Here is a 19,599-nt window from a genome sequence, read left to right on the forward strand (position 1 = left end):
TGCAGCATTGATTCTTCGTTCATAGCCACCGTTATGATATATCTACTATTATACATTTAGTACAACGGTGGCATACGGGGGCACTAAGAATAGGGTAACTTCTCCATCCGGAGGTCGAGTATAGATCGACTTGACTGGGTGCTGAGGCATAACATAACCATGCAGACATCTGTCTGCTACCTTCTATCCCAATAGTATATGGTTCGGTAACTCCGTCAGAGTCCGTCCTTAGTCCGTTCATGGTGGAACCCTGGGTGAAGCTCGGCAGTTCAGGTCGCCCCACAAGCTGAAGTTACTGAAATCGTAGAAAGGGTGGCGGTGCGTTTCCAGCAAAGAAGGAGGAAGGTCTCTTAACTCACAAACTAGTAGAGCCCTGCCGCTAAAGAGTCTAGCTACACGGCTAGCTAGCTATCAGTGGTAAGGTTAGGACTCAAAGGGATGGGCCGGTTTTTCTCCATAGATTTTGGGCTTAGCTTCACGCAGACCATCCACGAAAAGCCAACACCATCAATGCATCCAGAAAATGTCCAGCTTCCATGTGGTTACACTGTAGTAACTACGGGTGCGGGCACAGGAATCGGTGCACAGAGTGCACGTGCGTATGTACAAGCACGGGCAACGGATATCATTGTCATGTCTCGAACGCCGTCAGATCTCGAGAAGCTCAAAGCGGAACTCGACGGGCCAACGACCAAGAATCCGGATTTACATGTTCGAGCCTTTCCCGGAGATGCGTCGAAGTCGGAAACGTACATCAGACCGAAGTCAACGATGCAGGAAGAGTTCAATGGGCGATTGGACTGTCTTGTCAACAATGCTGGCTCGATTGGAGGGCTTGAAGGATTCACAGGAAAGCTTCATCAACTTGATCCGAATGAGCATGCCAATCTCATTGATCTCAACTATCTGGATCCGCGCTATGCTATCCACCAGCTACTACCTCTTCTACTAGGCCCTCGGAATAGTAGGAGACAGATTATTAATATCACGTCCATAGGGGTTCTATGTCACAGCGGTTATTATTGCATACGGAATAAGCAAGCTAGCCCTCAACCGCTCTACTCAACATGTGGATGAGACGTATGCTGACGAAAGCCTTGTCCGTATAGCGCTGCATCTAGGTGGAATAAAATCTGACAGTGCGGACAATGTGCCTGACTTTTGTCAAAGCGAGTACATATTCTGACACCGAAAGCCTACGACGGTACTAACATCGGGGTAGCCTCATAGATGATATCACTCGTTGTCCAGCGGTGTGTGTCTGGTTCTCGCAAATGTCTTGACCGTGGGCATCTAGTGGCTTCATAAGCTTGAGGTGGGATATGGGAGAGTTAGAGAGTGGAGCAGACGAGATCGTCAGAGAGGACACGCTCAAATTTCGAATGCTCATCTGAAGTGTCCGGCCAAGTGTATTGATCCGGAAAGACGCAACTTGGATGACAAGCTATGGTTGACTGTAGTCACATTCCACATTATGTATTCTAGTTGGGTGTCCAGGCAAGACTGTTCCCAACTGGGCCAAAAGGCCAGCATAACCGGACCTAGGCTCTGATCTGCCTGGATCGCACCTTAACTAGAAGTATTTACAGTGCTATTTTCTACCGATTTACCGTAATACATATGATATAAATTTAATAATTTATGCTTTTATCCTGGTAGCACTATTTGAATACCCGCGTGTGGCTGGCCTGAAGTATTTCGTGGCGCCTGGAAAAACTCTGTTCACGATTGATCACAAGAAGGATATACTCTGATTGGGCTCCATCAGGGAGCCTCACAACCTATTTTATATATCCAGTATCTCCGACACAGGACGACAACCCTCGTAGGTACGTAGTTATATGTCTCTGCGGGAATAGAGCGTAGTGATAGGCAGCTCCTCCACTCCATGAAATCTCACTTGACGCACATAATATATCCGGTGTCTCCGATGGCACGCACTCCATCACACGTGGGCCGCCGTTTGCTTAGCCTCATCCCCCGCATGGCCCTATTCTGGAGACATGACTCAGCTTGGCGTGCAGAGAAGGGGTGCTGTCGCTGGGTTGTCGATACGATTCGCTCCGAGGAAACAGCTTGAAGCATGCAGAGCGTACGCTGGGCCCTTGCTGGATCGGGTTCATTGCGTTTGCTGTTGGACCAGGGTGTGTGTCGGTTGGGTGAGGCCATTGCACCTCCTTGGCAAGCCATTGCGCGGGTGCCGAGACGCGCTCGTAAATTAGCCCCCAAGCCCCCAAGCCCTAAGCCGGCCGTCCACTAATGGTAGCAGAGCGTTATATTAGTTCTATGACCCTCTTCCTTGCGCCAAGGATTTCGCTGCCATTGCCAAGGGCTTGTACGTCATGGGTAGCTGGTCCAATTTCTGATTCTGAACTGTACGAACTACTCTTTTGAGTCTAGGGACGATGGAGCCGGCAAGCCACTTCCCCAGGGCGCCCACAATGCCACGTCCAATCCCCGCAAAGCATAGCGTCTTTCCCCGTATCTTGGCCAGCCTGAGGCCCTGGAGACGTCCTGTGGGCTCGGATTACCGCATTGATCCAGCCGAGAGCGCAGAGGGGGGGTCGAATACTACATTTAAATAACTACTAGTCGCGGCGCGCGATCTTACCAGCTCCCATTTTCTCGTCCAAACTTCGATTCGCGCCAGTTGCGCTGTGCTTGAACAACATGTTTGGGTTACCGAGGTTCTTTGGATTTAGAGGCAGAGCCCTGAACTTGGCGATCAGTTCGCTGGGCAGTCTTGATTTCTTGTACGGCGCCGCCTCTGTCGCATGATATCCGGTCTGGCAACTGACTGGGGTCGTAAACAGGCTTTTCGGATATGATCAGGGTGTCACCGGGGGTCTCCTGGACCTGCCCTCGTTCATTAAATACTTCCCCGACATCAATGACAAGGCGGAGGGCATCGACCAAGCTCTGAAATCGCAGCGCAGTTTGAACCAGGGCATTGCCGTCGCATCGTACAATTTAGGATGCTTTGTGGGCGCCATCTTGACAATCTTCATCGGAAATCCGCTCGGTCGACGCAAGACCATCTTTATCGGCTGCTGCACAATGGCAACGGGGGCTCTCTTGCAATCCACCGCGTTTCATTTGCCGCATTTTATTATCGGTCGCATTGTGACTGGGATTGGGAATGGTATGAACACGAGTACGGTACCCACCTGGCAGTCCGAGTCATCCAAAGCCCACGATCGTGGAAAGTTGGTCATGATTGAGGGTATGCTCATCACGGGAGGCATTACACTCAGTTACTGGATCAACTACGGTGAGTCCGACCTGGTCCACTAGCCCAAGGAAAGGGGCATTGCTGATAACCGTGAGTTAGGGTTTTCGTTTATCCCCAACAGTGAGGTGGCGTGGCGCTTTCCACTGGCCTTCCAGATTCTGTTCGCCGTGGTGATTTTCATCTCGATTATGAACCTGCCGGAGTCTCCCCGATGGCTTGTGATGCAGGGCCGCAACGACGAGGCTTTGGAAATTCTCGAGTACCTGAATGAGAAGCCCCGCGACGACCCCTATATCGTCAACGAATTCAAATCGATCCAGGAGACGGTGAAGGAGATGTCCAAGGGCTCTTACCGAAGTCTGTTCGACATGAGCGAGTACCGAGAATTCCATCGTGTCGCACTCGCCTATGTCAATCAAATGTTCCAGCAGATATCTGGAATCAACCTGATCACGTACTATGTGAGAGATGGCCCACGCTCCTGATCTTGCTCCATCATACTAAGATGATCTCCTAGGCTCCCTCTCTGTACGCCGAGATTGGTCTGGGCGAGGGCAATCTGCCGAAGTTGCTCGCCGCCTGTAACGGCACAGAATACCTCATGGCTGCATTTATCCCGATCTTCATCATCGAAAAGGCTGGACGCCGGCCACTCATGCTCTTTGGGGTACTTAGCCTGTTCACTGTCTGTCTGCTGTCCAATTGCCGCTGCTAACACCGATCTTTCCACAGGCTGCAGGCATGTCGATTTCTATGGCTGTGCTGGCGGGCACCAACTACCGGTTGACGCACCTCGGTGACAGCCGAGCTGGTATTGGACAGGCCGTCTTCCTTTTCGTCTTCAACACCTTCTTCGCCATCGGTTGGCTGGGAATGACCTGGTTATACCCGGCAGAGATTGTGCCCCTGCGCATTCGTGCACCCACCAACGCACTGGCAACCAGGTACGACCCTGTCTAGCGTCATCTTCATGGCTTTCACGTTGCGGCCAAACTAATATGCTTGCAGCGCGAACTGGATCTTCAACTTCATGGTGGTGATGATTACGCCTGTTTCATTCACCAACATCGGGTACAAGACCTATGTCATCTTCGCGGTCATGTAAGAGTTGCCATGATGCTCTGGAAGTGCTTTCTAACTGACAATACCAGCAATGCATTTATGTTCCCCTGTGTGTACTTCTTCTTCCCGGAAACTCGCTACCGTTCCCTGGAGGAGATGGACAACATCTTCAAGAAGTCTACGAACGTCTTCGACGCGGTGACCATCTCGATCAAAGAGCCTTACCGCTACGATAAACACGGTCAACTGAAGCCAGAGTACCTCGAGGAGGCCATCCGTCGCGAGAGCGCTACAGCCCCGGCACCCACCAAGCCCTTCGAAAGCGATGACAGTACCACTGAGGTCAAGGCTTGAGCGATACGGAGGAGAGTTATGTAATAGACGTCGAGTTGGTCGCATGTATATCACTTATACCCGCCCGCCCAATGGGATTTCCCCCGGGCTGCTTTCTTCCCCAAGTCAGTTTCTAACAGTCTGCTTTATGCGTTCGTTGTCCTTCCTTGGCTTGATTTAAGGCTACTAGAGACCTAGAGCCTATCCGCAATTCTACTTGAACTTTGATCATTATCTAAAGCTGATCGTCGGGGGGGTATAAGATGGTAGCACTGCTTCCTGCCAGTGCGACTAGCTCCGTAGCCTTCATTTGGAGCTTGCGAACCCAGTTTCGATTCATTGTGAACAGCAATCCAGCCACCGACATTTGGCGCATGTGGTCGCAGTATCTGTAACAAGCCAAGTTTGAGATGGCGCAAAACAAGCATATCGCCAAGGTCATAGCACACTGAGTGTCATCGGATATATTAGAATTTAGTTGTAGCCATGCTGCAAGCCACCCTCCTTGCACGATCACAGCGCACGCTGGCCCAGGGGCCACTGTGTCGGGTCCAACAGCTGTTGTGTGGGTGAGTGACTTGATTGGGAGTCTAACTCAACGCCATGGATCAATGCTTACCAGGATTCACGAGACAGAGCCTTCCGACTGGATCTTTCTGTGCTCAGGCCTGATGGCGTCCAGACAGTTGCGGCCGTGCGGGCCCAACAATCCTACGAGGCTTGGCTGTGCGGTCCGAGTGTTGGAGCCGGCTTGGCATGACAAACACAAAGAAAAAGAAGGAAAGGGAAAGAGAGAAATTGATCAAGAAGGAAGTCTCGAGGTTGTACAGAAATGCTGGAGCCTAGCTAGCATCCATGGGTTCACATCCGATATAACCGAGCATCTTTACCACTTGCTGGCCATGTGGCTTAGGGCTCTGTGAACGGTAGCTCCGATGCTTGCATCTGCCAGTGATCCAGCGTTATGACATCCCTGCAATGGAATAAGCGAGAAGTCTATCTCGGGTCTCTCGATCGATAGGTAATGTCAGGATCTGATGGTGGTACTTTTGACGAGCGTTGGATGACCGATTTGGAAAGTATCCCGCGTGGTGCAATATACAATCCACGCTGACACCATCTCTGAACCCCATGGTCCATTGGGGAAAGCGGGAAACACGATGCGATTGAGATGGACCAAACACGATAGTCGCGTGTCATCTCGAAGGGCGGAACACGAGGGCTAAGCCGCGGCCCTTCCGCGGGTTACCAGATCGGGCAACCCGGGAGCAGCGGACGTCAGACTTAAAAGGTCTTGGCAGGAAAGAGCCAATCACACGTCGCCGGCCACGAAAATATTCAGGCACACACCGCTACGGTTGCCTGTTTTCGGATATATCCGGTATGGTCTTCCTCATAGAGTGTGAGATTCTAAAGGATGACCGCCGGCTTGCTTACTCCTGGATCTGGACAGGACATTTAGTTGACCTTCGTCAATTCTACCACAATCGTGGCTTGTTTATACAGTGGTCAACCATATTCACGGGAGAATTGACGAGGTCGCCTATCCGGAGGGAGCATCATATTGCCCTCCGGTTGATATCTGATGCCTGCAAGGCTATATGAATAAAACGACAAGGCCGCAGTTCCCTCCTATATGACGATGGCGGTAGAACGTTCAACTCTAGCAAGGACATTTGGGTTCTTCTTAACTAATTCAGGCGAATTCCGTACAGGAAGGGTACTTAAAACGACATTCTGCAATTACATCGTGGAAGCAATATTGTGAGAATATTTCATCCCGGTAAACCCTTTGCGCTCAGGTTCAAAAGAGGCTCAATATGGCCATCACAACCCGAACGTCCAGTCCAGCCAGCTTTAGGATACAGGATTTGTGGACAATACGATCACTCTTCAGAGGATACCAACTAGGTGTCGTCAATACGTGCCCTGATGGATGCTGGAATGCACCTTGCATTTGTATTCAAGGTAGCTGAAACCCGAAGGCCATCATTAGGTCACATGTAATATGCGTCGCTTCATCGATTGTGGGCACGATTTGCCTTGCCCTCAGTGCTACTCAATGTTCACGACTAAGCCCATCATGTTAAACCGAGACTGTCGAGTTTCCAGAATCAAGTGCCACAGGCATTCCAATATACGGACCCAGCCAGCCACAGAATGGAACACGAGCTCGGACCAGCTTAATCGCAAGGCAACCATATGTTGTCTCTGGCGAAGTGCAAGATCGGAAGGCCGGTAGCGGTCATGATCTTCGGCGTTCGGGTCAGCTCCTGCTTGGAGAAGCAGCTCCACCATCTCTGTATCGCCTTGATAAGCCGCCCAGTGTAAGGGCGACCAGCCCTGAGCGTCCCAACAGTCCAAGCTTGCTCCTACACGAACCAATATTGAGGTCGCCTGATGCTGTTGCCTGTGCACAGCCCAGTGGATGGCTGTGTAGCCTCCCTGAGATGTGGTGGTTAGGCTGGCTCCGCTTTGGATTAAGCAGCGGATGGCCTCATCATCTCCAACCGAAGCGGCCAGGTGCAACGCCGTCACACCACCCTTGCCCGCAATATTCGGATCTACGCCTTGTTCAAGTAACAAACGTGCGGAATCAGTCCGCCCATTCCCACATGCTCGATGTAGAGCGGTGAAGCCGCTTTGATTCTGTGTCGAGAGGTCACCGGGTTTGAGCATTAGAGGCACGAGAAAGTCGTTCATTCCATATGCTGCGGCAATGTGCAAAATATTGTCCCCTTTCTTGTCTCGGATTTCGACCCAGTACTTTGGTTTGTATTCATATCTTAGCCCTGGGACTGCTCGGGCCAAGTTGATGAGATCCCAGGGATCCAGTAACCGAGCCGTCAACAACAGCACCTCAGTCGGGAAAAGCATTTTGGACTCATTGCTGTTTCGAGGACGGTATTTTGAACATTTCGTAACCCGGGGAATGATTCGCCATCTTTAAGGAAAAGAAGGCAGGTATACCTGGCGTTACCACACGCCCACTTTACCCCAAATTGGAGAAACTGCGTGGAGGGAAAGAATGCAATCATGCATTACTAATTGCCAGAGCGAATTAGTGCCGGTCAACGACGGAAACGTAGCCGATGTCTACCAATGTTCCAACCATGGCATCTGTTTCTTAACAACCACAGGGCGAAGGACAAGGAGACACCCCCATGTAGCAGGAAACCAAGGATTGTATCTCCGCTCTGAGTGAAGTCTGAGACGTATGGCTCCCGTCTCTCACTTTTGTCCAGCTTTAGTCCATGTTGGATATATAGTTACGTCAAAGTAGAGAGACCTAGCGACAATCGTGCTGAGCAATCCAAGGTAGATATCGCAATGTCAAGAGTTTATATTCAAATGGTAACGTTCTGTGTAGTTCTAGCATAACATCCTGCGCTTGAGCCCTTGGCTAGAAGCTTCATTTCTCGAATCTGATCGTTCCTCGTTCGAGCCTTTCCTCTCGTCTTGGTCACGATGTACTAATAAGCTTCAAGTTCGTAACTCGCGTACATGAACGGCCCCGCGCCCTTGACATCATTCTGCACCACGGGAACCGATATGTAATACTGCACGCAGTCAGTTAAACCCACCCTCACTATTTCGTTACTCGCTGGGAATCAGGGCTTACCTCGAAACTTCCATTGCTGCTGAGACTTCCTACCTCCACCGTTCCCTCCCAGTTCAATGTCCCGTTATTGTTTTTGCTCAGAAACTTATCAACCAACAGCTTGTACCCGCTGTCGGCCGCCTGTGAATACTCGCTTGTCTCTAAGTATCCATTCCGCATACCCTTCAGGAATCCGTACGTGAACATTGCAGACCCACTGCTCTCAATGTAGTTCCTGGGGTCGCTTGGATATGGCTCGTTCATGATCAGCCACCAGCCACCACTTGCATCCTGGGTCCCTTTAAGCACTTGTGCGAGTTTCTGGAAGCGGCTCAGGTTGGCCTCCCAGCCCGGGTGAGACTTCGGGAAGTAATCCAGGATATCCACCAGGGCCATAAAATACCACCCTAAGGCGCGATTCCAGACGAGTGGAGCCGCACCAGTTTCGGGATCTGCAAGTAATCGTTATTATCTTGCCTCATGATATTAGAGGATAATGGGAGGGGGTAAAACAGCGATTCAGCGATCATGGTTGACATACCAGCCCACACAGCAGTTTTACTGTAATCAAATCCGTGGGCAAGCAGCCCATCCTCCCGCAGACAATGCTCCTCGATTAAGTCATACTGGAGCATGATATCATCCCACGCAGTGCTGTTGTCTGCATCGAACCATGCAGTGTACAGCGCGTAGAAGTTCGTTGACATATAGATCCCATCCAGCCACATCTGGTTGGGATAAGTAGGGTCTCGATGCCAGAGCCCGCCTCCCTCATTGCGCGGTGTCAGGTCGATCTGTCGTCGGAGAGTATCGGCACCGAGCTTGAACTTCTCTTCACCAGTGGCAGCCCAAGCCGCCAGGAAGTTGGTACCGATCCGCAGATCGTCGAGGGAGATCTTATCGCTCAGGTTATAGTTGATCAACTCGCCTGCATCGCTGACAACGCCCGAGAGTTGAGACACTATGAAGTCAAGATATTCGGGGTTGTTGGTTTTGTTATGTGCGAATTCAATGCCCCGGTATAGCACTCCGTACGCGTAGTTCCGGGAAAGGGGCACTGATTTGGACAACCAAGATGTAGCCATCCATTCTGTGTAGTTGTTGTTGCTGGCAGCCAGTGTGGTGCCTGCCGTAGCGGCGACGAGGGCTAGAGATGGTCGCATCTCGAGAAGAGTGAAATAGACTAATATAATGGCCAATCCTGGTCTGTCCTGCACCCATGGATGTCTACGTGCTCTATGATCTTATATATCCAATAGCCTCGGTTATTTTGACCGGTATACAAGTAGCTGTTAAGCCAAGAAACGGATGAATTATCGCCTGCCTTCCTCGCAGAAAACCCCACGAATGATACCCCACAACTTTAAATTTAGTGGCAGATAACACGCTCTAGCATGATGTTAAATGGTGGAATTTCCCGCTGTGTCTTCTTCTCTCGGTCTTTGTTGATTACCTTAATATTAGCCAAGGAAATGGCAACCCTGCCTAAGAGTGCTCCGCCACACCGTAGCAATCTAGACTCTACCGCTGGATCTAAGATGATAGGTTTATAGGTAAGATGTCCAAAATCGTTTGGATTCCTGAACAAAGACATGACGTCATGATCATCTCTAACTAATTGTACACCTTCGCATGCAGACCTGGAAGGATCTCAAGATCCTTGGGCCGATACGTGTATTTCCCATCCTCAGAGATCTTCGCATCCCGTATGCGTCTTTGCTGCTGAGTCTGTCGCACCTTGACCCACTGCTCTGTCGTCAAATGTTGCCCTAGCTCTGTGAAGACGTTCTGCGTGAGCCCCAGTCGGTTGAGTAGAGGGCTGTTTTGGATCGGGTCCAGCACGACGTGGTTATTCGGCCTGGGTACGGAGTACAGGAATCAGTATTAGCCATGTCGCGAACCTCGATAGCGAACTCACCGTGCAAAGTATAATACTCCCAACCGATCAACATGCGCTTGATCAGCTGGTGGCACATGGACGCGATGGATGCTTGACTTAATCAGACCACCCGTAAGAGCAGTCAACGCATCACAGGTATTGACCGTAATTGTTCCATCCTGTGGACGAACCCATTTCCACTGACCCTCAGAATTAAGGATCTGCAATGCAGCAACGGGTTGGCGAAACAAAAGAGTGACCGTGCCCAGGTCTGTATGTCCCGGAACGTACATACTGCCCACTTTTTTGTTCTCCTCGGCGCCGCGTGCTGCGTAGTGCATGTATCGAAGATGGTCCTCGCCTTTCACATCATATTGATGGTCCCGGACAAGTTGGTCCTCAGGAAGTTCCAGGAGAATGGCAAATAGACGGAGAAGCTTTTCGACAACTTCTTTGTGACATTTCTATGTTCACCATTACTATGAAGTCGATCTGACGAGGTATAGGCTACTGGTACCTACCCGGCTGAATGCTTCGATTTCCTCCAGATGGTCGCCGAGAATAGGCGGCTGCTGGCGTTGGTGATAGCCGTCGAACTTGGGGATGTTGTAGACTTGCACATTGTCTTTGACCCCATTTCCAAGGCTGGAGGGATTAGTGCATATTCTCAATGGGTGGGGTGAAAGTCTTACTCCCGGTGTCCCGCAGGTCTATAACCGTTGTATTCGCCTTTTTCGAGGTCAGAGGCACTGTGGTATTTGAGCTTTTCTTCTAGAGGAAGGGCATAGAACTCGCGACCGAGAGCAAATTGGCGATCAATTTCGTCTTGACTGATCTTGAAGTTCTTGACATAGAAGAAGCCTGTTCCCAAGCATATTAGACAACGCGATACATGGGCATCTTGAATACTCACCCACGTGTCGCACGGCGTGATCCAATTGCTTCACAAGCTCTTCCTTGCCTCCGGGTTGGTCATATTGACTGAGGTCAAGAGTAACAAGCTCAGCCCAATCGACTATTTCATCAGCCTCATTGAAAGGTGAAGTATGTAGGGGTCACCACTCACGGTTTTCCTTTGTCACTGGAACGTGATCGTATCTGTCAATGAGTTTGGCAGGCATGTTGAACCAAAGAGGGTTAGTGCTATAGAGAATGCTTGTGAGAGGACCAGATGGCTAAACGAATACATGGACAATAGGCTATCCTGAAGATTGAGTGCTATATAACACCTGAACCCCGCATGGAGCGCCTTCCGATGATTACCAAGGCATGCGCGAAAGCACGCAAGCTTTACCACACGTGTTGAGTCAGACGCTGGCGGTACGGGGCCGAATTATTGGCTCACAGAAGTGATAACGACTCGTTAAAGTGATGTTATACCGGGGCTGAGGCACGCCATCCGCACTACGGATTGGCAGTCTTCAGGTCGGAGACAACCAACCAACGGCAGGCTATAGATTATGGCAGTTGGTCAATCACTGTGCACTGACCGTCTCTTGGGGAAGTACTTCAGACCTATACATAGAAACTTACGGAGAGGGATATGTAGGTGGTTCTTCTCACTAGGTCACTATATTCGTGTTCTTATGCACGCTCATCTGCTCAATTGGCACTACCATATGTGGACAATGAGTCCATTTCACAGCACACAGAACATATCATCTCCCTCCACTACAACTTGCATCTTGCCCCAACCAGTAGGCTTTCCATTTACCTACCGGCCCAGAAACGCAGAAACGCCTCTGTCTTGTTTTTGGGAGGCTGTAACTCTGATCGACAAGTTTCTGTAAGGGGCAGTCCGTCATTTCCAACATTCGTGACTGCGTTTTGCGACTTGCCCAGGAAATAATTATGCTGGAACAGCGACGCGATAAGAGGGATAAATGCGAGTCCCAGTGCCGTGGCAAGACAATAATATAGCGCGTGCCGATACGCTCGCACTGCTCCCACTCGCATAGGATCATCGAAGCTGTATAACTTTCGAATGGACGTCGGACTACCAAACAGCTTCTTTACATCGGCTTCTGTGGCATTGGATGGCAGATACTGTCGCAACTGCTTGGGCATCTGATCCGCCCAGATCACAGCCACGATCGCGGACCCGATAGCTCTACCAATCTTCGACCATAAGGCCAACAGCGAAATGGCGAGCGCAACATCCTGGTGCGGGACGGAGGCTTGCGACGCAACTCGCGATCCGACAACCGACATAGAGCCGCCGAATCCGACGAGGATCATCGCCACCACCATGGCGCCCGTGTTGGCAGTCGCCATGTTCCTGTCTAGCATAATTCCCATGCCGATGATTTTGATCACTAGACCGGCAATCTGAATGGCCTTGTACCGATGCGTCCACCGTTGGAGGAGGCCGACGAAAGGCCCGGCGACACAGAGGGCAAGAGTGAGGGTATTGCCGTAGTAGACCCAATCCTGATAGCTCCAAGCTTCGCCACGTAGACATATGAGTCCCAGTAGAGGCCGCGCACACTTCCAGCAACTGGTGTTTTGCACCACAAGTCAGTAAGTGTGCATCGGATACCTAAGCATGAGGACGGGATTGGAAGGACTTGCGCATGTAGAAGCTATCAATAATGATAGCCATTGTGAAAGTTTTATTAAATACCAGTCAGCGAGGAGCACTGGGTACACGGGCCCATTTAACCTCGTAGATGACATAGGCGATCAGGAGGAGGCCACCGACGATCATCATGGCGATGAGCGATTGATTCCGCCAACCACCATCTGCGTAGGTTTTCAGAGAAAATGGCAATAGTAAGAGTGACCAGCCGAACCCCAGCAGCACCAGACCAAAGGCATCAATTTCCTCCAGGATGCGCCGGACAGACGGCGCCCAGCGTTCGGAAGGTTCAACTGCCCGTGCTGAGACCGTACCACGGGGTGTATCGCGACCTTCCCTCTCCGCAAGATGCCCAGCAGCTCGACGTGCGGCGTTCGAAGAGGCAATGTTGACAATGCCATTCTGTTTAGCTTTGCGATCGAGGTAGATGAGCGTGGCGACGGCTGGTCCGAGGGCGACAGGCATTATAATGGCAAACATCCCGTATCCCCAGCGCCACTGGCCTTTGCTATCGATAGCATCCACAATCTTCCCGGCAAACCAGGTGTTGATGATGAAAGGTGTGGATAACATGGAACTAGCAAATCCGCGCCATTCGAGCGGTGTCAGATCCGCGACGATGATATCGTTGGTCAAGTCAAGGCCAGAGCTCCCAATGGCGACAAAGACTTCTCCAACGACGTAGCCAGCAACGGTCCTACATGTGGCAACAATGATATACCCCAGGACGTAAAAGACCAGCACCAATATGTATGTGTACGGGCGGGATGTAATGTCCGAGACTTTTGCGATAAAGGGTTTGCTCATGGCACTGATGATGCTTGTTGCAATTGATAGAGTTGAGAGTACTGAGCTGTGCTGTTTGAAATATGAGGAGGCATCGACCGAGTAGTAGGACGTGGTGGATGAGTCGAGCGAGTAAGCCCAAGCGCAGACGAGCACTGACACCCCGATGAGCCACAATGTCTTCCGATCCGACCTGGCCTCGCGATAGACGGCTTCCATTCGGGTGACTCCCTGGGACTGTTGGCAATCCCCAACGGCGGGCTTGAGCGTGGCCTGGTCATCTTGTTCAGGAACCGTGACCTGGGTTATTTGATCGCTCGGTGACATAATGGAGCTGTTGTAGACCGCGTTGACGTACCACGTTTCGCAGGAGATATATGTCTCCGGATCTGGCGAGTGAGTACAAGTTTGGGCTGGGATGGGGTAGTCCTTGACCGAGCAACATTTTATCTATGACCATGTCTATCCCCAATCTGATAAGATGGATCCCGTGGTATGACCTTTTTTTTTACCCGTGTGAAGAGTTAATTTTTAGTTCCCCAATATTACTTGCTTTCCCAACACTCCATCGCGAGAGACCAGACCGACCTTACTCGAACAAGCATGGCCCCAGCACCCGTCAGGCCAAAGGATATACCAATCATACGTCCTACTGTCCATATGGGCCAGGGAACGTACTAACGCTGCATGTCTTTGAAGACATTTCTTGGGATCCATTTTCTACTTTCGGTTACGGGCTTCTTGGCCAGCCAATTAGAAGTTGGCCAGTGGGATCTAATCTAATCAGATGTGTCGGAATCTGGCCGACATGGTGAACATATTCAGATGTGAACTGACCATGATAGTGTCCCGAGGTGGTGACACCATTACTATAGGTTTTGTTGGTTGAACATTACCATGGGCTTGACACATAGCTCCTGATTAGGAAAATGGTCTTCCTACTTGGACATGTCTTGTCCGATGCGTCGAATGAGACGAAAGCTCGACACATCGGTATGGAACAATGTCCGACAGGTGGTCCCCAACAGATCGAGGTGTTTACTGCTTTGAATGTTAGCCAACGATGGTTACTGATCTACGCTGCCTTCCAGAATATCAAAGCAGTAATGAGGGCTCGTGGGTAGGCAACTTCCCTGTGGATACAGTATGGCCTTCGGCCAATCACTTGGAGTGTATACGGGCTATCATGCACAGCAAGACGACCCTGAGGACATTAACCGCCGGTATAAAGTCAGAGCCGATCGCTAACTTTCCGAGGTACTTAGGATTCCCCGGGCCGAGTGAATCGTTGCGACGTGGGGAGCAATGCATCTATAACTACTCCGAAGGTCCCTGTTCATTGTCCTAACATGGTCCCTCTTCGATGCTCGTGATATAGGCCAATCCGGACCAGGACTTGCGACATTCATGAAAGTCGCTTCGAACAACCCTGAACTATTCTCCCACGCGACGCGAGATACGGCACCCTAGCATTGAAGAAGTTCACCTTTCTTTTCGTCATCAGATAATGATGATGCTTAGGAACCCACACAGGGTGAAGACCTCCCAGCTCTGGCAGGAGGCGAAGTCCTGAATCCCCCCTGACAAATAAGACTAGGACCGTCAGAAAACAGTAGTATCGAGACTTATACAAAGCCCATTTTGCCGGCGTCTTGCGTGCACCATACCTCTAACACACTCCTCGCAATTAGGACGACGATCAATTGCCGAGTCCGAGGTGTGTTTGGGGGAGAGCGAAGACTTGTCTGGATCGTGGAGGAAGCCATGTAGGGCAAATTGTGGAGTGCGGGGAAATTGCGGATTTTTCTCCACTGCATCTTCCACGCTACGGATAACTGCCGATCTCAACTGCTTGCGACCTACTCGATTGAAAGTTTCGCCGAGGCTTGCAGGTGTTCCTGTATTTTACAGTCTTGCCCCGGTATTTGATAGCTACGTTTCTTACCTCACTTTTGCCGTTTGTGGGGATCTTAATCTGGAGCTGTTATCTGATACCTCCCGTCGAGATGGGATCACATCCGGGGTACAGGATGGGGAAAACTTATAAAAGCAAGCATTTAGCTCGAAAATCTTCAATCCCGATATAGCATTATTCGTTTACATTTGCCATGCGGTTCTTATTGCCTTTCCTTGCTGCAACCGCAGCTACGGCTGCAGCCATAGAACCATCTCATTCTTCTACTGAGTCTAGCCACAATGGCTCTTCTTTCCAGGCTAAATGTGAATCATTCAGGGAAAAGATTAAACAACCTAATGCGACTGTCCATTCGGTTACCTATGTCCCGGCTGGGGTGAACATCTCCATGGAGTATAACCCGGCCATCTGCAGTGACGGCGAGGATCCTATAACCAGCACATTTGCATTTTGTCGCATTGCGCTCAACGTAACGACTTCTAGCAAGAGTCAGATCTTTATGGAAGCCTGGCTGCCCAGTAACTATTCTGGCCGATTCCTAAGTACAGGGAATGGCGGCCTTGGTGGTTGTATGTGACCTTTCTTTCTCAACTCGGTGTGCCCTAACTAAACAATATCACATAGGTATCAAGTACGATGATATGGCCTATGCTGCTGGATATGGATTTGCCACTGTTGGCACAAATAATGGACACTTTGGTAACACTGGGGTCTACTTCTATGAAAACACCGAGGTGGTTGAGGATTTTGCTTACCGCGCCCTCCATACCGGCGTCGTTGTCGGGAAGGAATTGACCCAAAGCTTTTACCCTCAAGGCTATAATAAATCATACTACCTTGGTTGCTCCACTGGAGGCCGGCAAGGTTGGAAGTCCGTGCACAGGTTCCCAAATGACTTTGACGGCGTCGTGGCTGGTGCGCCTGCTTTCAATTTTGTTAATCTAACCAGCTGGGGTGCCCGATTCCTCACCCTCACGGGCAACTCCAGCGCAGCGACCTTCGTGACTAAAGCGCAATGGAGTACCGTGCACGAGGAGATACTTAGACAATGTGATTCCCTCGATGGTGCGGTGGACGGCGTCATAGAGGACCCGGATCTTTGTCAGCCTATCATTGAGACGCTGCTCTGCAATGCGACCCAATCCTCCACATCTGGTACGTGTCTCACGGGAGCACAGGTTGAGACCGTGAACGGTGTGTTCAGTCCGACGTATGGTGTCGATGGCTCCCTCCTCTATCCACGCATGCAGCCCGGATCCGAGTTAGGAGCGTTCAGCATCTACTACAGTGGGACGCCTTTTTCCTATGCCGAAGACTGGTATCGCTATGTGGTATACAACAACACCAACTGGGACCTTACCACTTGGACCGTGAAGGACGCCGCTGTTGCCAGCGCTCAGGACCCCTATCAGATCTCCACCTGGGACGGCGATCTCTCTCCCTTCCAGGAAAAGGGTGGCAAGGTCCTCCATTACCACGGCGTGGAAGATCCAGTTATCTCTTCCGACAACTCCAAACGCTACTACAAACATGTAGCTGATACAATGAATCTCAGCCCCTCTGAGCTCGACGACTTCTACCGTTTCTTTCCCATCAGCGGCATGGGCCACTGCGCCAATTCAGATGGGCCTTCTGCTATCGGCCAAGGGTCTGAGACATTTTCAGGAAATAAGCCCGAGGATAATGTCCTCTTGGCCATGGTACAGTGGGTCGAAGAGGGTATCGCCCCTGACTTTGTTCGGGGCGCCAAGCTCAATGGCTCTACTGCGGAATATCGCCGCAAGCACTGCAAGTATCCCAAGCGCAATAGATATGTCGGGCCCGGTCTGTACACGGATGAGAACGCCTGGGAATGTGTATGATCTAGATTTATCAAATCCGAAGGTACATCCAAGTATTGCCGTCAGGCGATACCGATGAGACATTTTAAGCTCGTTCTACTAGAGCAGGACTAATATGGCACAACAAGAGACTAATATGTATGAGGATACATAACTTTAATCGAAATGTGGAAATCCATGATTATCACGGTACAAATAGTAAAGCTGAGGCTCTTTCATGACGGCCCTTCCTTCTGCAATCAACATTACTCGTAGATGTCCAATGCCATGTTTTTGTCTAAACAGGGTCGTACAAATGTCAAATAATATGTCATAACACATACCCACCTCAAGGCCCTAGTCAACCACGTAGGAGATGGCTCAGATCTGGTACGATCTGGCTCCCTAGCAATATTCCTGCGGCTGCGAGGTAAATTGCGGTGCTGAGGGTGGCAACACTCCCGAAGGCAGTAAGGAGTCCCAGATACGATAGAACCTCGATACCGGGCCTTTTAAGTATATAGGTTTTGCGCTGCCCCTCTCGTGTCGTCCGTTTGAGACTTGGAACGTACTTGAAGTCAAAGATTGTCTCCTTTCCTAAGCCCTCTTTTTCATCCATGAGGTGGTTCCACATCATCCGGCGGCGAGACTGCAGTTGCAATTTCGGTCAGTATCCTACGGCAACATGTAGAACGAGAGGGGAGGGTTCCATACTGCAAAAACATATTTCTCCAGAAAGCCAATCTTCGGTAGGGCTTTGGCCTGTAGCTGGACCGAGAGACAGTATCCCCACATGAGCATTCGATAGTACAAGTTCGTTCGCGGAATGTGGAGCTCATCCGAAAGCTGATCGCCGTTGAGTAACCGAGATAACGCGTCCATGAATTCCTTCGAGGCATATGTAGGAGCTGTGTTCTCCATTCCTATTACGATGTTCTTTGCAAGGATCCTTCCGGTATCGGTCGGGGCAAATTCATTGATGAGCAGAGACTCAGACCAAAGCTTTGCCTTGGCTGCGCTTTCAAAGGGCTCGGCTGGGGCGCCCATATACCAGGCCACCAGGCGCCATAACGCGATATAATCCTCCGTCTCTTGGTCGCTCAGATTGATACCCTGGCGCGGTAGTCCTAACCAGATAACAGTGCTACTGTACGTATTGATGGTCGCAAAGGCATCCAGATCGTTGATGGGCAAGCCATATTTTTGGACGTCATAATAGCTTGGGTCTCGCTCCACCAGGCTCATGATCTTGAGACGCACAGCTGAATGAAGGAGCCGGACTCGAACGCACGCAAGATGTCCTTCCCCTCCAGGCCTCATACTGTCAACGGAGCTGTTCACTTGGAACGCGTGTTGAGCGGTCTCTAGTAGTCGGCGACGGACGACGTTGGCGCTAAAGCCGCCAGTGCGCGATAATGTTTCTCCCACACGAATGGCTCCCCTATAGGTTACTGGGATTAGAATTTCGACAAGGTATGTGATAGGACAGGAAACTGAAAGTAATTTCATACATTCCGCCGAGTAGGCTATTGTATGTGAGCTAACGGGACAAAGGGTTAGCAGTGTGTTTATCCCATATATATAAGACTCATACCGAGTTCGTTATAGGGAGCATGTATCGCCAATACACCTCTTGGCCCCGTTGGATCTGTGCCCAATCCACCCACTCGGGCACCGTATTGATCTGGGTCCAAAGCTCCTCGAGCTTCGGGTGGTTTTCACGATTCCCCATCAACAGTGCATATCGGTCTCGTTTCGAGATACTGCCACCTTCATCGTTGGCAGGGGCAGGCAATTCGTTTAATATCTCGTTGCACTCATCCGCAAGGCTATCGCAGGCATGGATCCAAGACTCGAACTCGCTCGCCGGCCGATGCCCATCGGTCCACTCGAAACTGTAGTCCCAGTAATGGTACTCAATTCGGTTTCTTTTCGCGTTCTTGGGCGCAGGCATTATTGCAAGAAATTATGCTATGGCAAATCATACAGGGCATCACCTAGTCCTACTGTCGAACAATAATATATACTGGTTGCTGAGTATCGCGATGTCTATAATCCTGCTGTCCGCGGACCGAGGCCCGCATATTGGACTGCACCTCATATGGGACACATGGGATAATGAAGTCCTTCTTATCATGACGAGCCACGGTGTCCTGCTGATCCTTGGTGCTGTATAATACACTTGTAGTGCTCCAGGTTGTATGGCAATAGCAGGAGAAGCCAAGAGCTTCACATGCCTTGAGTGACGTCAGGACGAGGCTCTCCAGTTAAATTACAAGAAGAGCAGGACCCCGCCATTAGACTATAAGAATAGAGAAGGAATACATAGAATGCAGCATAAAGCTCTTCCTTTGTGCAGCATAAACACCGGTGCTATGCGGAATCCGGCATGG

The 19,599-nt window shown here is 50.6% G+C and overlaps 9 protein-coding genes across 9 annotated transcripts; 3 read left to right on the plus strand and 6 right to left on the minus strand.

Annotated features, from left to right (window-relative positions):
* Nucleotides 1-438: 438 nt before the first annotated feature.
* ABOM_002119 (SDR family NAD(P)-dependent oxidoreductase) lies at nt 439-1,077 on the plus strand (the record flags this gene model as incomplete). The annotated part of the gene is made up of 1 exon (XM_022529249.1): nt 439-1,077. The coding sequence occupies one exon, from the start codon at nt 439-441 to the stop codon at nt 1,075-1,077; it is 639 nt and encodes a 212-aa protein (XP_022391975.1).
* A 1,593-nt stretch (nt 1,078-2,670) lies between these two features.
* Nucleotides 2,671-4,648, plus strand: ABOM_002120 (sugar porter family MFS transporter; the record flags this gene model as incomplete). Its single annotated transcript, XM_022529250.1, has 7 exons — nt 2,671-2,753; nt 2,814-3,271; nt 3,332-3,693; nt 3,750-3,899; nt 3,965-4,176; nt 4,241-4,333; nt 4,384-4,648. 7 exons carry the CDS (start codon nt 2,671-2,673, stop codon nt 4,646-4,648), a joined length of 1,623 nt encoding a protein of 540 aa, XP_022391916.1.
* A 2,034-nt stretch (nt 4,649-6,682) lies between these two features.
* Nucleotides 6,683-7,504, minus strand: ABOM_002121 (ankyrin repeat domain-containing protein; the record flags this gene model as incomplete). Its single annotated transcript, XM_022529251.1, has 1 exon — nt 6,683-7,504. One exon carries the CDS (start codon nt 7,502-7,504, stop codon nt 6,683-6,685), a length of 822 nt encoding a protein of 273 aa, XP_022391917.1.
* Nucleotides 7,505-8,100: 596 nt separating this feature from the next.
* Nucleotides 8,101-9,391, minus strand: ABOM_002122 (glycoside hydrolase family 88/105 protein; the record flags this gene model as incomplete). The annotated part of the gene is made up of 3 exons (XM_022529252.1): nt 8,101-8,187; nt 8,250-8,680; nt 8,770-9,391. 3 exons carry the CDS (start codon nt 9,389-9,391, stop codon nt 8,101-8,103), a joined length of 1,140 nt encoding a protein of 379 aa, XP_022391914.1.
* A 451-nt stretch (nt 9,392-9,842) lies between these two features.
* Nucleotides 9,843-11,228, minus strand: ABOM_002123 (naringenin; the record flags this gene model as incomplete). Its single annotated transcript, XM_022529253.1, has 6 exons — nt 9,843-10,086; nt 10,147-10,571; nt 10,629-10,752; nt 10,800-10,968; nt 11,021-11,122; nt 11,174-11,228. 6 exons carry the CDS (start codon nt 11,226-11,228, stop codon nt 9,843-9,845), a joined length of 1,119 nt encoding a protein of 372 aa, XP_022391915.1.
* A 589-nt stretch (nt 11,229-11,817) lies between these two features.
* On the minus strand, nt 11,818-12,709 carry ABOM_002124 (siderophore iron transporter; the record flags this gene model as incomplete). The annotated part of the gene is made up of 2 exons (XM_022529254.1): nt 11,818-12,604; nt 12,675-12,709. The coding sequence occupies 2 exons, from the start codon at nt 12,707-12,709 to the stop codon at nt 11,818-11,820; spliced, it is 822 nt and encodes a 273-aa protein (XP_022391920.1).
* Nucleotides 12,710-12,733: 24 nt separating this feature from the next.
* Nucleotides 12,734-13,798, minus strand: ABOM_002125 (siderophore iron transporter; the record flags this gene model as incomplete). The annotated part of the gene is made up of 1 exon (XM_022529255.1): nt 12,734-13,798. One exon carries the CDS (start codon nt 13,796-13,798, stop codon nt 12,734-12,736), a length of 1,065 nt encoding a protein of 354 aa, XP_022391921.1.
* Nucleotides 13,799-15,579: 1,781 nt separating this feature from the next.
* On the plus strand, nt 15,580-17,248 carry faeB-1 (putative feruloyl esterase; the record flags this gene model as incomplete). Its single annotated transcript, XM_022529256.1, has 2 exons — nt 15,580-15,955; nt 16,011-17,248. 2 exons carry the CDS (start codon nt 15,580-15,582, stop codon nt 17,246-17,248), a joined length of 1,614 nt encoding a protein of 537 aa, XP_022391918.1.
* A 319-nt stretch (nt 17,249-17,567) lies between these two features.
* On the minus strand, nt 17,568-19,160 carry ABOM_002127 (oxygenase MpaB family protein; the record flags this gene model as incomplete). Its single annotated transcript, XM_022529257.1, has 4 exons — nt 17,568-17,855; nt 17,921-18,647; nt 18,718-18,746; nt 18,801-19,160. The coding sequence occupies 4 exons, from the start codon at nt 19,158-19,160 to the stop codon at nt 17,568-17,570; spliced, it is 1,404 nt and encodes a 467-aa protein (XP_022391919.1).
* Nucleotides 19,161-19,599: the final 439 nt, after the last annotated feature.

The sequence above is a fragment of the Aspergillus bombycis genome (genome assembly GCF_001792695.1).
Source record: "Aspergillus bombycis strain NRRL26010 chromosome Unknown contig00017, whole genome shotgun sequence".
Taxonomy (NCBI): Eukaryota; Fungi; Ascomycota; class Eurotiomycetes; order Eurotiales; family Aspergillaceae; genus Aspergillus; species Aspergillus bombycis.